General features: G+C 41.3%; 1 protein-coding gene across 3 annotated transcripts in view; it reads left to right on the forward strand.

The window, feature by feature from the left end:
- LOC108883520 (ephrin type-B receptor 1-B) overlaps positions 1-12,895 on the forward strand; it is a 146,984-nt gene that overhangs the window by 98,266 nt on the left and 35,823 nt on the right. For all 3 annotated transcript variants that reach the window (XM_018676752.2, XM_018676751.2, XM_018676750.2), the window contains one exon: positions 9,951-10,075. In XM_018676752.2, the coding sequence (XP_018532268.1) occupies positions 9,951-10,075 (125 nt within the window). The remainder of the gene's footprint in view (positions 1-9,950; positions 10,076-12,895) is intronic.

Raw genomic sequence — 12,895 nt, forward strand, 5'->3', positions numbered from 1 at the left:
ACTAATATACACTCACTGAGCACTTCGTTAGGAACACCATACCTGTGTAGGGCCTCCCTTTGCTGTAATTACATCCTCAATTCTTTGTGGCATGGATTACACGTGAGATTCTGCTCCATGATTGCATCATATAATTTCTTCTGATTTGTCAGCTGCACATTCATGCTTGTTAATCTCCCATTCTACCACATCCCAAAGGTGTTCTGTTGGATTCAGATCTGGTGACTAGTGAGGTTACTGACTTTTGCTTTGTATCCTGGTGCATTATCATGCTGGAAGTGGCCATTAGAAGATGGGTATGTGGTATTTTGCTCCATCCACCTAAAGGTTCGACATCTGCATTCTGAGATGCTTATTTGCTCACCACAGTTGTAAAATAGTGGTTACCTGACTTACTGTAGCTTTTCTGTCAGCACCAACCAGTCTGGCCATCCTCCTCTCACCTATGTCATCAAAAAGTTTGTTTCACCTGCACAGCTGCTGCTCACTGGATCTTTTCTGTTTTTTGCACCATTCTGAGTAAACTCTGGAGACTGTCGTCCATGAAAACAATCCAAGTCACTGAGATCACATTTTCTCCTCATTCTGATGTTTGATATGAACATTAACTGAATCTCCTGACTTATAACTGCATGATTTATTTATTTTTTTTGCATTACACTGCTTCCACATGATTGTCTGATTAGATAATTACACGAATAAGAAGCTGTACAGGTGTTCCTAATAAAATGCTCTGTGAATGTATTGTCATTGTTGCAAATGGTAAGCAATGTGAATGTGGAAAAAGAAGGAAACAACTGTAATCCTAATTAATACATAAGCACTCCTTTTCAGCTGGTATCCATAGTATTTATGCCCATATATATAAACAACTCACTTTAAAAGCAGCTGATTCTGATTCTGATTCATTAAAGGAACAGTGTAATCAAAACCCACAGAAACTTATTTGATTGATTCAGCATCAGAATGACAACTTTAGCACTCAACTGGGAGACAAAAGCACAGACTGGCACTGTTTGGACTTAACAGACGAACAATACACAACCCCTAATTTCACATAATGCCCTATCCATTCCAGTGCCAAGACTGGCAATAGAATAGACAGATTTCTTTGTTTATGTGACATGGCCATGTTTATGCGCATCAAGGAATGCACAGGTGCACAGATATCCAGGATGTGAAAGTTGACATTTGTCTATTAAATACTTTGATTGCAGTTCTGTTCTAAATTGGAATTAGTTATCCACAAAACACGACTCTGAAAAGCTACAGATTTAGACACTGTTGTACTGAAGAAACCATGCCAGAGAAGTGTGCACACAAATGTATGTATTTTACGTATGTTATAGCCAAAATGTGGCACAATTAAAAGTAAAGGGTGCACTGCTCACATTCTCCTCCAAATCCCTCTTGGCCCTGCCTTTCAAGGTGAGCCATTTTTGTTGTGTACTGTGATGGCTTGAGATGAGTGATATCATTGCTTAGCAGATGATAATGAATTAACATACCCTTTATTTATTTTCCATTTCACCCATCCTTTTGCACATAACATGCATGGATGTAACTCAGCTTAATATGAGAGTAAATTGCAATATGCACTCATTATATGCATGCCAAATGAAGCAGCAAGCAATTGCAGATGTCACTTTGACCATGTCATGAAAATGAGGGCATGAAGGGTCAATCACATGCAGTACATCTCTGTTTAAAGAACCACTTCGCTAATATCTGACCTTATCTTAATTATATTAATTAGAATCATTACATACAGCACTTGTCAACAGCACTGTGCCCTACAATCTACAACTGATGATGCAGTTTAAGGCAAGAGAAAAGCCTAAGTTTAAGTTTTTAAGTTCTTGTAGTTGTGTCTCACAGTTGTGTCTGGTTAAAAGAATGACAAAAGGGTTAAACCAACATCAGTATTACTTGCTGCTTCTCGGCTCAAAACAGCATCATCAGGTATGGGATTTACAGGGATAAATGAAGCCTTCCCATGAGAGGAAGAGTGTTGACAACCCCTCTAGTACTACAAGAATATCAACCTATGAGAGAGCAGATCATTGGAGTGGTCCTTTAAGTCAGATTACAGAGGAAAGAAAAAGTTTGCGCCTGTCTCAGTGGAGTCCTTGCCTTTTCAACTTGATGTAGCTTTAGTGTGGGCTGTTGGGAGATTAAGGAAAACCAAGAGACCACCAAGAAAACAGTGAGGCAGCAGTCGTTATGGTGGAAATTGGCCGTGAGAAGACAAAGGTGAATGGAGGAGAAGGAGAGCATGGATGAGAGGGAGGAGGCGAGGAGGAGGGAATAATGGAGGTGAGGAGGGAGTCGAAGGGATTTAGTGTGAATCACCGAAGAGGCCGTTTAACTGCCCTCGATCCCAGCGTGTGTCTGGGAGGAAGAACTGATCAATAGTGTGATTTAGGAGTTCATTCACGGCCTGTGCTCTCCAGGAGATACACGCACACACACATATAGATACAGACACACAAAGGTTATATAATGCCCCCTCATAGGCTATCATTCATGCTTGGCCTGAATTTAGTCATATTTATCTATGTTAGCAATTGAAAAATTGCCATTTTATGTCTCTTTGTGAAATAGGATGGTTTGATTTAGGGGGTAAGAGGAAGTCTCTGCTTCTAGTGAATTTATTAAAATGCTAAATGACCCCAAGACCCAAGATAAATATATATATGTGGTAGTCATGTGGGCAGTGAACAGACACGGCAGCCATTTTTCCTTATGTAATCCATCCTGGACACTTAACCTACATTCACCACTGCCTCACGTGAAGAGGGTTTTTTTTTGTTTTTTTTTTTTTAATTCTTTTTTATATTTTTATTCTTTCTTTACACATTTTACAACTTCTCTCTACTCTGACTGATTATGCAGGGGTGGTTTGGGGAACAATGCATGAGAAAAAAAGTCCATAAATCTTCTGACTGGTTTTTCAACTAATGCCTGATGCGCAACAGTTTTCTGATCTTACTGGCACAGCCTTCTTGACCTAGATTATGTGCCAACAATCCCTCAGACCACAGAATGCCAAGTATATCTACAAACAATCCTCTTCCACTTAGCTGCTCTGTTTGGAGCACTATTCCCACAGAAATGCAAACATCACTGTCCTTGGCCTTTTATGGGCAAGTCCGATGGAGTAGATTGCGTTCAGGATACTAAGATGTAATGCACTAGACTCAAATCCAAACAACCAGATGAATTAAAGAGATCTGCGCTCTGTGGGGTTCTAAAATCAGACGAGATGTTAGGCAAACATGTCTGTTGAGGGTATCCAAGGCACTGCTCATTATGTCTTTTCAGTTTACAGCCTGCAGAGCCTTTCCATTTGTTTTCTGGAGGTTTGCTTTTTGCCTTGTTTCTTCTCCCTCACTGCTGCCTCTACCTATCAGAGCTAGGGTGTCCAAGAGTTTCATTGTCTAAGACGGCTCTTTGGGCTCTCTCTGGGTGCCATTTTTATTTCATTTGATGCCTGTTCTCATAAATATTGGATCCTGTCCCTGGACCCAGACAGTGAGGTACTAGCTGCAGGCAAAAGTAAGAGTGTTGGTTTGAATGCTACTGAGCCCCTTTGTCAATTATGATGTAGTGTTTTAAGTGACAGTAGACATAAGTGCTAGTTTCTATCCGTGTTTGTGGCTATGTGAAAGTATTCTCAAGCAATGTACGTCTTCTTTTTTTTCCCCACATTGAGCTACATTCAGAATCCTCCACGTATAATGTGATTTTGAAAATAACTCCAACCATGGTTCCTTGACAGAAATCCATGGTGCTGAACTTATCCCTCTTTATGATGTTTGAGAGAGGCCCATTACCATGTAGTCATGGCTGGCTTGGCCCTGTGAGCCCTTGCTAATAGGGAGGGTGGTAGCTAAACCTATGCCTTTGACAGAGGCACAGCACATGACTATAGGCTGCTCCCCTCATCGGAAAACACTGAGCCCCTATTAGGAGACTCCATGGTTCAATGGTGTGCCAGCATCTTAAAGCACAAACCGCCAGAGAAAGAACAAACTTGGCTTTTATAAGGAAGCGCCCTATGTATTTATGCACTTGTGTGTTTTTGAGTTGAATGGGACTTTGGTGGTAGGATCAGCTGACCAATTATAGTGCAACTTTATGTCCAATCAGTTCACTGAGAGTAACTGAGGCAGAGCAGGAACTTCCAGCTAGGGATTCAGATGTGAAAGCCGTACAGCACAGACATGAGGAAGAGACAGCCGCCTGCACTCAGTCTATCCCAGGAATCTGACAATGAGAAAGAGACCACACTGACAGGCAAGGGAGAGAGTTGGAGACTTGAAACTTTTATGCTCACTTTGGGGAACTCTGGAAACTTTTTGGCTACTTTGTATGGGCCACGTACAGTATGAATAGAATTTGTATTTAATTTTGAAGTGGAACTTCACTGAATTTATAGCTCAAGATCAAGTCTGCTAGTCATTGGTGTATTTCTTAGCCTGTGTGTATAATGTCTTGTGGCTCTGAGAAGAGTCTGAGAAAATTACCCTAGTGATGTCATCAGGGTCATTTTGGGTTCCAATTTTTTAACAGAAACCCAGAGTTACAAACTAGGGCCATGGACTTTGAAAGATGTAACAAAAACACACTATTGAGTGGTATTACGGGAAATCCAGCATTTTTGGAGCTTGACCCCGTACACTGAACTAAAAGTCAGGATATTTCTCCACTGCATCGTTTTTGACCATTCTTTTTCTAATCTGTCTCTTGTGTGCCCCAACTTTATGGGAGTGCAACACTAAATAACTTGAATACTATTTCAATATGTGGAACGGCACATTTAATGTGCTGACCCTTCACCATATGAGTTATGGTGACTGTACGTTGGAGGTTCAGTAATGAAAACAGAGGCTCAGGTCTGTGCCAGACATGTAAAATGATGCTCCAACTCATCTGTATTCCACAGTAGATTAATCGCACTAAGGTAAAGAAGCTTTTCATTCTTTCATCATGTTCTTTCATACTCTCTTTCTTTTTCTCTCTCTCCCTCCGTGTCTCTCTTTTCCTTTTCTGTCCCTCTCTCTCTGTCTAAGCCAGACACTGGGAGGCTTTGACTTTGATTAATGGTGAGCCAAGCTCTGCATTAAAAGCCAGGGGCAGCAAGTGGGGCCAGATAAAAGTGGAGCACAGGAGCAAGGGATGGGAGGGATGGAGGGAGGGGAGAGGGAGTGCAGGACACAGTCACCAATCACTGTCAACATCATCGTCCCAGGGTGACAGTGGAGGGACGCGGTTGGAGGGGACAGCGGTGCTTCATTGGGCTGAACCTCACCCTCATACAGATACGACACATTGTCTCTGACAGGCTCTTCACACATAGGCTACTAGGACACAGACACACATACATGTGCACATGCTCTTTATCTCTCCCTCCTCTTTTTCCTCTCAAAAACATTGTCAGTGTCTGTCCAGTGGGACAAGGCAGTGAGAAAACTTTTTTTTTTTTTTAAAACAGGGAGTGAGAATTTGTGTCAGTAGTAAATTCAGTAGTAAATTACGTGCCCATCCCATCGTTGCTATTTTGACTTGATTCAGAACCTTTGGTAGCATTCACAAAGAGCAGCTATAATGCTGACCAAAGACCACATCAATTATTCAAAACTAAATTGTTGATTAATGACAAGAAGTTCTTAAAATCCCCTCCCAGAAAAACATTGCATGAGCAGCTCAGAGATGTAGGAGTTGCTCTGGCAAAAGAAAATGAAGTCTCACTCCTTAATCCCAGCTACAAAGCTCTGATGGCCTTGGTTGTTTCTGGGGTTAAGAGCCATCAGCCGGCACAACACCAGACCCATTTGAATCACTAAAAATATCAGAGATGTGGCTGATGACTCAGAGGTCTCAACCCACTTGCACACATTTAGACATCAGACACTTAGCACTTGAAAATACGCTTAGAAAATTCTCCATGGTAAAAAAAAAAAAAAAGTACTAAATTGCGAACAGGACCTGGTTGCTGGGGCTGTGGAAATACCTCTGCCTCTTCAGCCCCCCCCTTTTTTTCCACTGCAGGATTTTCTGTGTGGAGTGCCTCTCCCCTGGGTCTGGCAGGAACAGTGTGTGCCTGTGGCCGGTAATTGATAATGCAGCCCAGGCAGCCCTAGCCCCTGGTCAGTGGAGCGTGAACCAGCCTGAGAGGCAGAAAGGCTGAAGTGCAACAAGGTGAAGCTTAGCCCTCACACTCTCTGTCTACGGCATGAGAGAGGGAAGAAGAGGGAGGAAGGAAGGGTGGGAGTTGAGAGCCAAGGGAGGCAGACGGAACAGAATCCATTCACACTGACAGGATAAACAGAGCCCATTTATTTGTTTACATTTTAATTTTAGGCAATTATCCGACACTCAAATCAAAAAATACTTACCCTAATCAAAACCATGGAATAAGCCTTCTTTCCCACTAAACCTAATTTACAAGAAATCACAAGTAATGAAAAGGTCAGGGGATTTTCTCCTTACAGAATTGTGACCATGGAGTTCTTCTACAATGGTGAAATATGGTGAGAAGTAAAATCAATAAAGTAACCACTAAGGAGTCAGATACTTTTAAAGCATCATTTAGCTGACTGAGGGCACCATTCGCTGCCTTTTGAATAGAGGAGTTATTCAGAGAGATGGTGAGCGGAGACCAGGTGGAGCGATGACTAGGCCTCAGCAGCGAGCAGGCCAAGAGCCAAGAGGCTATTAGGCACAAAATGTAGAGCATGGGCTTGTGTGGGGCTGTATTTATGCCTGCAGTCGTAGGGGTGGAGATTCCTTTCCAGCACTGTATACAGACACCGAGAATTTGAACTTTGTGCAAGCAGGCGCAGAATCAGTTTTTAATCAAACTTACTTGTGAGTTCACAAATTGGTTTGATGAGTAAATTTTGGTTGGTTTCATCTTCTAACTTTAGATTTGATCCCAGCACCTCGGAGGAGTTTGTGATTATATAGTAGATTTGTGGCATATTCACAAATACCATTAAAGTGTTTTCTATGTACATAGAAACTAAGCAATTTGTGTTTTTATTTAATATTTTGTGACATTTTTTATAAACAAATTTCTGTTGTAATTAACTGTAATTTTATCTGTATCATAGATTGATGTATTCATTCCAAGGATCTACTTAAATCTCAAGTCCTATGTATCATTAAGTCATAAATTACCAAGAACCAGATTTAAAGTTTATAGCATCTCCTGTTTAGTGCATGAAAGTATGAGACTGAGCCTCAACTGGCTCAAACTAATAAGAAGAGTACAGAGAAAAACACTATAGCCAAAACTGTCCTAACTCTGGCAGAAAGTCCATTCATACTGAGAAGCTGATTAGCTTAGCACGACCAGTGAAAGGATTAAAATAGCTCCAGAACCTCCATCTTGATTAGCACGGACCCCATTGACTTAAACAGCGTAGTTTTTCTGCTGTTGTGTCTGAACTGACAGGTTTAGGCAAGGCCTGAACTCCCAGTCCTCATTGGCCAAGCCAGCACTGTCTGTGACATTTAGGACTTTTCCTAGATTACACACATTAACACAACAAACAGATGTAGAAAGGTGAATATCAGCATCAGGAAAATGTATTTTTTTTCTTCCACAGAAGTCTGTGGTACTGAAAAACTTTTGACAGTACAGGTCGGCAATGGCTGTAGCTGAGGATTTGTTGAATGTCAACGCTGAGAAAATCTGCCAAGGTATGATAGCATAAAGACAGGTGGATGGACTCTTCAATGGCTGTTGACACCTGCTATCATGGTAAAAGAAATAGGGTCAATTTCAGTTCAGTCCAGTTTATTTTATTTCACACCTATAGCTCACATAGATGAAAGACCAGAAAGACACGCATTCAGCTGATTGGATGCTGCACATGAAGACTGAGTAAAGCATACCGACTAAGACCTTCATAGTGCCTGCAGTAAAGACAGGCATATATTAATCCAAACACAGACACGTGCACACACACATGCATACGGTTTTATAGCAGATGATGTCTTCCACCTGTCCAATAACACAGTCTCTTAGTGGCACATGAAGAGTGAAAAGGAGCAGGGATGATGGAGGGATGACAGCACGGAGGACAAAAATGATGGAATGAGCAGGAAATTGCCAAGTGTCTGGGTTAATTGACAGCCCATGTGTGTGCATTCAGGTGCACTGGGGCTGAAGGATGGAGCAGACTGTGCAGATGAGCCAAAACAATCACACCATACTACACCAATTTGATTCCAAAGGGTTTCATTTAATGCATGGCACATAGTTCGTATGTAGTCTTGTTTTATGTTTTGCACTGACTAGAGAATGTCCTCTTTATGAGCTGAGTTTCTATAGAGAATATATATTTTTCTTGCCTGCTCTATGTAGTAATGTTGTGACTCACCATGGCATCATTGACACTGAAATCAGCAGTGGCATATAGCAAGTGGGGTGTCACAATGAATCAGGTGAAACAAATTTTCATAAAAATTTTGCTGCCTACTATAAGACCACAAATTTCAACACAGTCAGTTTTATGAGATTCTTGTCAAATTACTCGTAGATAAACCAATCAGATACACACTCTTCAGTTCATGTTGTATTTGCTCATTTCATTTAAACAAATATTTGTAAAGCGATGTCAAACTGACTAGTTGCTGAATGAGTGTAACTCAATATGACCTACAGTACTTCATGCTAGTCTAAGCGCTACATTTCTATTGTACTGTGCAATTACAGTACACCTGTAATTTTTTCTTTCCTGCTATATGCAATGATGGTCATTATTAAATCATTTTCATTAGCATAGTCATATATAGACATTTGTTTAAAATTTTAAAATGGGAAGCAAGTGCCATTTATGAGCAAGAAGAATGATATCACTCTTCTAGCATTTTTCTGCTTGGTGAGATTTGGTGTGATGGTTGTGTGAACAGGCAGTCCTGGAAAAAAAAGAATTTAGAAAGCTTTGGATATGTGTTAACTACTGCATAAAATCCACCCCTTGGATGCCACACTCAGTGCTCCCATATTCAGCCTAGGTGTCCAAAATTACTCAGCCCAACACCAGACTAAATCCAACATGGCTGGTTGCCGGACTCGTGCCAGACTCGTGGCGACTGACGACTCTGGCGCGAAGGTAGCCCCGCTAACTGCAGCTGATACTCAGCCCAAGTCCACACCCTCAAATCTTAGCCAAATCTGGCAGCCATATTTTGGCCAAAGCAGACTCATGTTTGGTCCTGCAGTGCAGGAATATGGCTGAGTGCGACTCTAATCAGCCTCGACTCAGCTGGCTACCTGGGTACTGATGAGGGTGGCAGTTGAACTGTTTAAACTTTGATTGTGTGCAGGGTACTGACAGCTATAGTGTGTATCTCTGAAACAGCATGGTTGTATAATGCATGATTTAAGTGCCTCTGTGGGATGAGATATGTTGCACTTTTTAAAATGCATAATTTCTGTAATTATTTGTATGGAAAATGTAGTAACTATAATTAGATAATATCAGGAAAATAATGAAGTTGTTTCCCTATGGCTGGCTTGACATGCTTATTTTGAATCTAAAGTTAAGAGTCAATCCGCCCACTATAGCACCACTTCTACTTTTGAACCTAAAGTAAAGAATGCCATGGCTGAAATTAACTGGCTGGCAAGCTGTACCACACATCTAATCCAAACTCTCATCTGGTAGCTGGGTGAATGCTGGACAGTGAAAGAAAACTTCTCAGACTAGTTGCTTCTGCTACCTGTACTGTATAGTCCACATTAGCAAAGGAGACTCACATACCTGTCATAACACCTCTGAACGGCTGCAGTGTTTTATTGACTGGTAGTAAAGTAAGCACTTACTTACAACCCACAAAAAACAGTGGGTGAGACATATCTGAAATCGTTACCAGTTATTCTAGCAATGCACTGATTTTGTGTGGGTTTTTTTTTTTTTTTATGTGCCCTGCAGCTCCCTCCATAGTTCCCATCATGCACCAGATCAGCTCTACTATGAACAGCTTCACACTGTCATGGCCACAACCAGAACAGCCCAATGGCATCATTCTGGACTACGAGCTGCGTTATTACGAGAAGGTAAGTGAGTGTGTGTGTGGAAATGCATGAATTTGTGTGGATTGTATTTACAGTATGTTAAAATTTCATGTGTTTCTGCAATGGGTCAAGTTCTTTCAGGTGTGTCTCCTGCTCTGCACATGCATAGTAAACTGCGTTTAAAGCCTAAAAAAGCCTAAAATCTAAGCTGTCCCGGATCTGTGAGCTGTCCCCTATGCTGATAATATGTTCTTTCACCATGGTCACTCCATCTCTCCCACTGTTCTTTGGTTTCTGCTGCTGATGAAGTGAATAGGTTGACCTCTGCTCCAGGCCCACTCTGCACAGTGCAACAACCTGTCCCACTGTGAAAATGCATTGCGTCTTGGGGGAGTCACATCGACCCGTCTGCTCACACACAATACGTCTGCTTTATTATTTCCAGTCACCAGCCCTACCCCACAGCGCCTGTGCTACTCCAGTATTGACCTGTAGGCTTTTCCCAAGGCCTTGGACGTAATGATACTGCGAGATCTGAGACTCTAGCTTTTTTTTTTTTTTTTTTTTTTTTTTTTGGGCCCTTGTTTGTCCTCCTAAAGCTGATCAATAGGTGCAGCAAGGTTGGTCATGCGCACTTTTTTCTTCAGTCTTTGTCATCTTAAGCTAAGACTTTTGCAAGACTTGGTGCACCTTCACCCGTGTTATGCTTTCCAAATAAAAGACAAAAATCAATAGAGTTTTATAAATGTTTTTCTTTTTCTGGCGTGTTATTTATTTCACACAAACTCATTTTGGCTAAGGTTCTGGGATCAATATTCACAGCCCCACCTAAGAATAGAGGTTGTCACATTTAGCATTTTCTATCAGGGAGGACAACAATCATGTTTTTAAATGATGTTTGCAGCTGGAAACTCAGTTATCCAATAATAGCTGCATTGCTTGCTGTTTTCCCCTCTAGGATTGCACAGGTCATGAAAGTGAATCCGATTGCCATGGCCCTGAGAAACCTTATCTGCCAGACAGCTTAGTGTCGTGTAAATAACACTTATACAGCCTCCCATTAGCTCATGAATATCAATGAAACCTAATCCTATTGATGTTTATGTAGCGTGTCCTCACACAAATAGATGAGCACGGCGTAATCACAAATTAGTGAATTAACGAGGACAAGATTGCTAATTGCACTGGGATGATACAGGTGACAGAGAGGTTGTGCTCTACGCTGTCTACCTCTGTCTTGATGTACCTTCATATCCCCCCATGGTGTAACTTTCTATCTAAAAAATGTACCACCGTGTGAGTAAGGCACAGAAGGTGAGTCAGAGTGATTGCTTTGTGACACACTGGGCTCTGGAGATGAGATTTCCACAGTGGTGGTCCTCTTTTCACACTCTGTATTTTGGATCTGAGGAGGCTTTTTATAGGCTCTAAACAGACTGTTTTTCAGCCAGCTACTCCTGTCCACTGTGTCACTGTAGATGTTTTTGTTCAGTCCTAGGAGGACAACTTTTAGCATGGTGATAAAAGCACAAAGCATGTGTGTAATTTCCATACCTGTTAAAATTCATTATATGCAAGCATGATGACAAGTTCATGTAAATTCTCTGTGTTACACACCTTTGCTTGGGTTACTTGCATGTGTGTTAGCCTGGTTGTTGCATATGGAGAAGCAGGGAATTAAACTGCATACCATCTGGGTCAGTCCTACCAGCTCTCCATTGATTGCCTGAATGCTTGAGAGGTCCAGGAAATCTAGAAGTTCCATGTAGTCGTAAAGTGATGATGTGGCCTTTTAGTCATAAAAGGCAATTACAGAAGGATGACTCTCGCCATGTCTATCACACACTCCCGTGCACACTTCCAGCTTTACTCAGCACCACGGGTAACATATAGCCTGGATAACACAATCATAAAAAATTGGCTTTTTTATGTGAAAATGGCCCTGCCTTCTTTTATATGCATCTCACTGATGCCTGCATTAATCTGAGAGTAGTCACACTGTTCTGGTTCTGGAGTTGATTGTCTCAGCGTGCCCAGCACAGTCAGCTAGTCCTTAGCACAGCAGAGAGCTGTCTCTCTGTACACTCCATCTCACAGGAAGCCTGCTATACCCATTTACAATGGCAGCTTCTCCAGCAGTGTGGCATTGTCACACATTGTGTCGAGTAATACCTCAGGCTAATCATATAACAAAACAATAACAATCTGGTCATAATGGCACAGTTTTGGCCACAAGTTTAATTCTTAGAGACAGGCTTGCATTTTTTAAAGAAGTACTTTTAAGTAATGTTTTTTTTTTTTTTCAGTTTTGAATGATGCAACTGTTTTTCTTTGGCAAATAAAACCGGTATGAGAGAGTGCAGAATGACACTAGACAAAGGTTCCTTGATGGTTTTGAACTGGGGACTCTGTGCTTATACAGTATGTGACCTTATCTGCTGAGCCACCAGGATGCTCAATGGGATCACAAGTAGACGTAGCTTCACTTTACTGTACTCTAAAACCAAGGAACACAAGCATCATGCAGGTTAAAATAAGAGCAATTTAAACCAATTGGAAATGGGCCTAACATGGAGTTAGGCACAGCATGCAGCACAAGCCAGGTCTCAATGGAGGCAGATCATCATAGTCTTATGTCCCACTAGGGAAGGAGAAGATTAAGAGAGTAAGAAATTAAGCCAATTATTAAAAGCGCTAATTTGATAATTAGACCCCATTAGAGCCCAATTACATGATATGTAAAATATAAACATAAAAGGTTATAACCCTCAGTATCCATCATAGTCATCCATTGCTAGCTAACAACTTCTTGGCTTAACTAGCATAATGATCTTCCATTAACACTGTAGTTAAACCTGTCTA

This window comes from Lates calcarifer, linkage group LG4, assembly GCF_001640805.2.
Source record: "Lates calcarifer isolate ASB-BC8 linkage group LG4, TLL_Latcal_v3, whole genome shotgun sequence".
In the NCBI taxonomy this organism is placed as follows: Eukaryota; Metazoa; Chordata; class Actinopteri; family Centropomidae; genus Lates; species Lates calcarifer.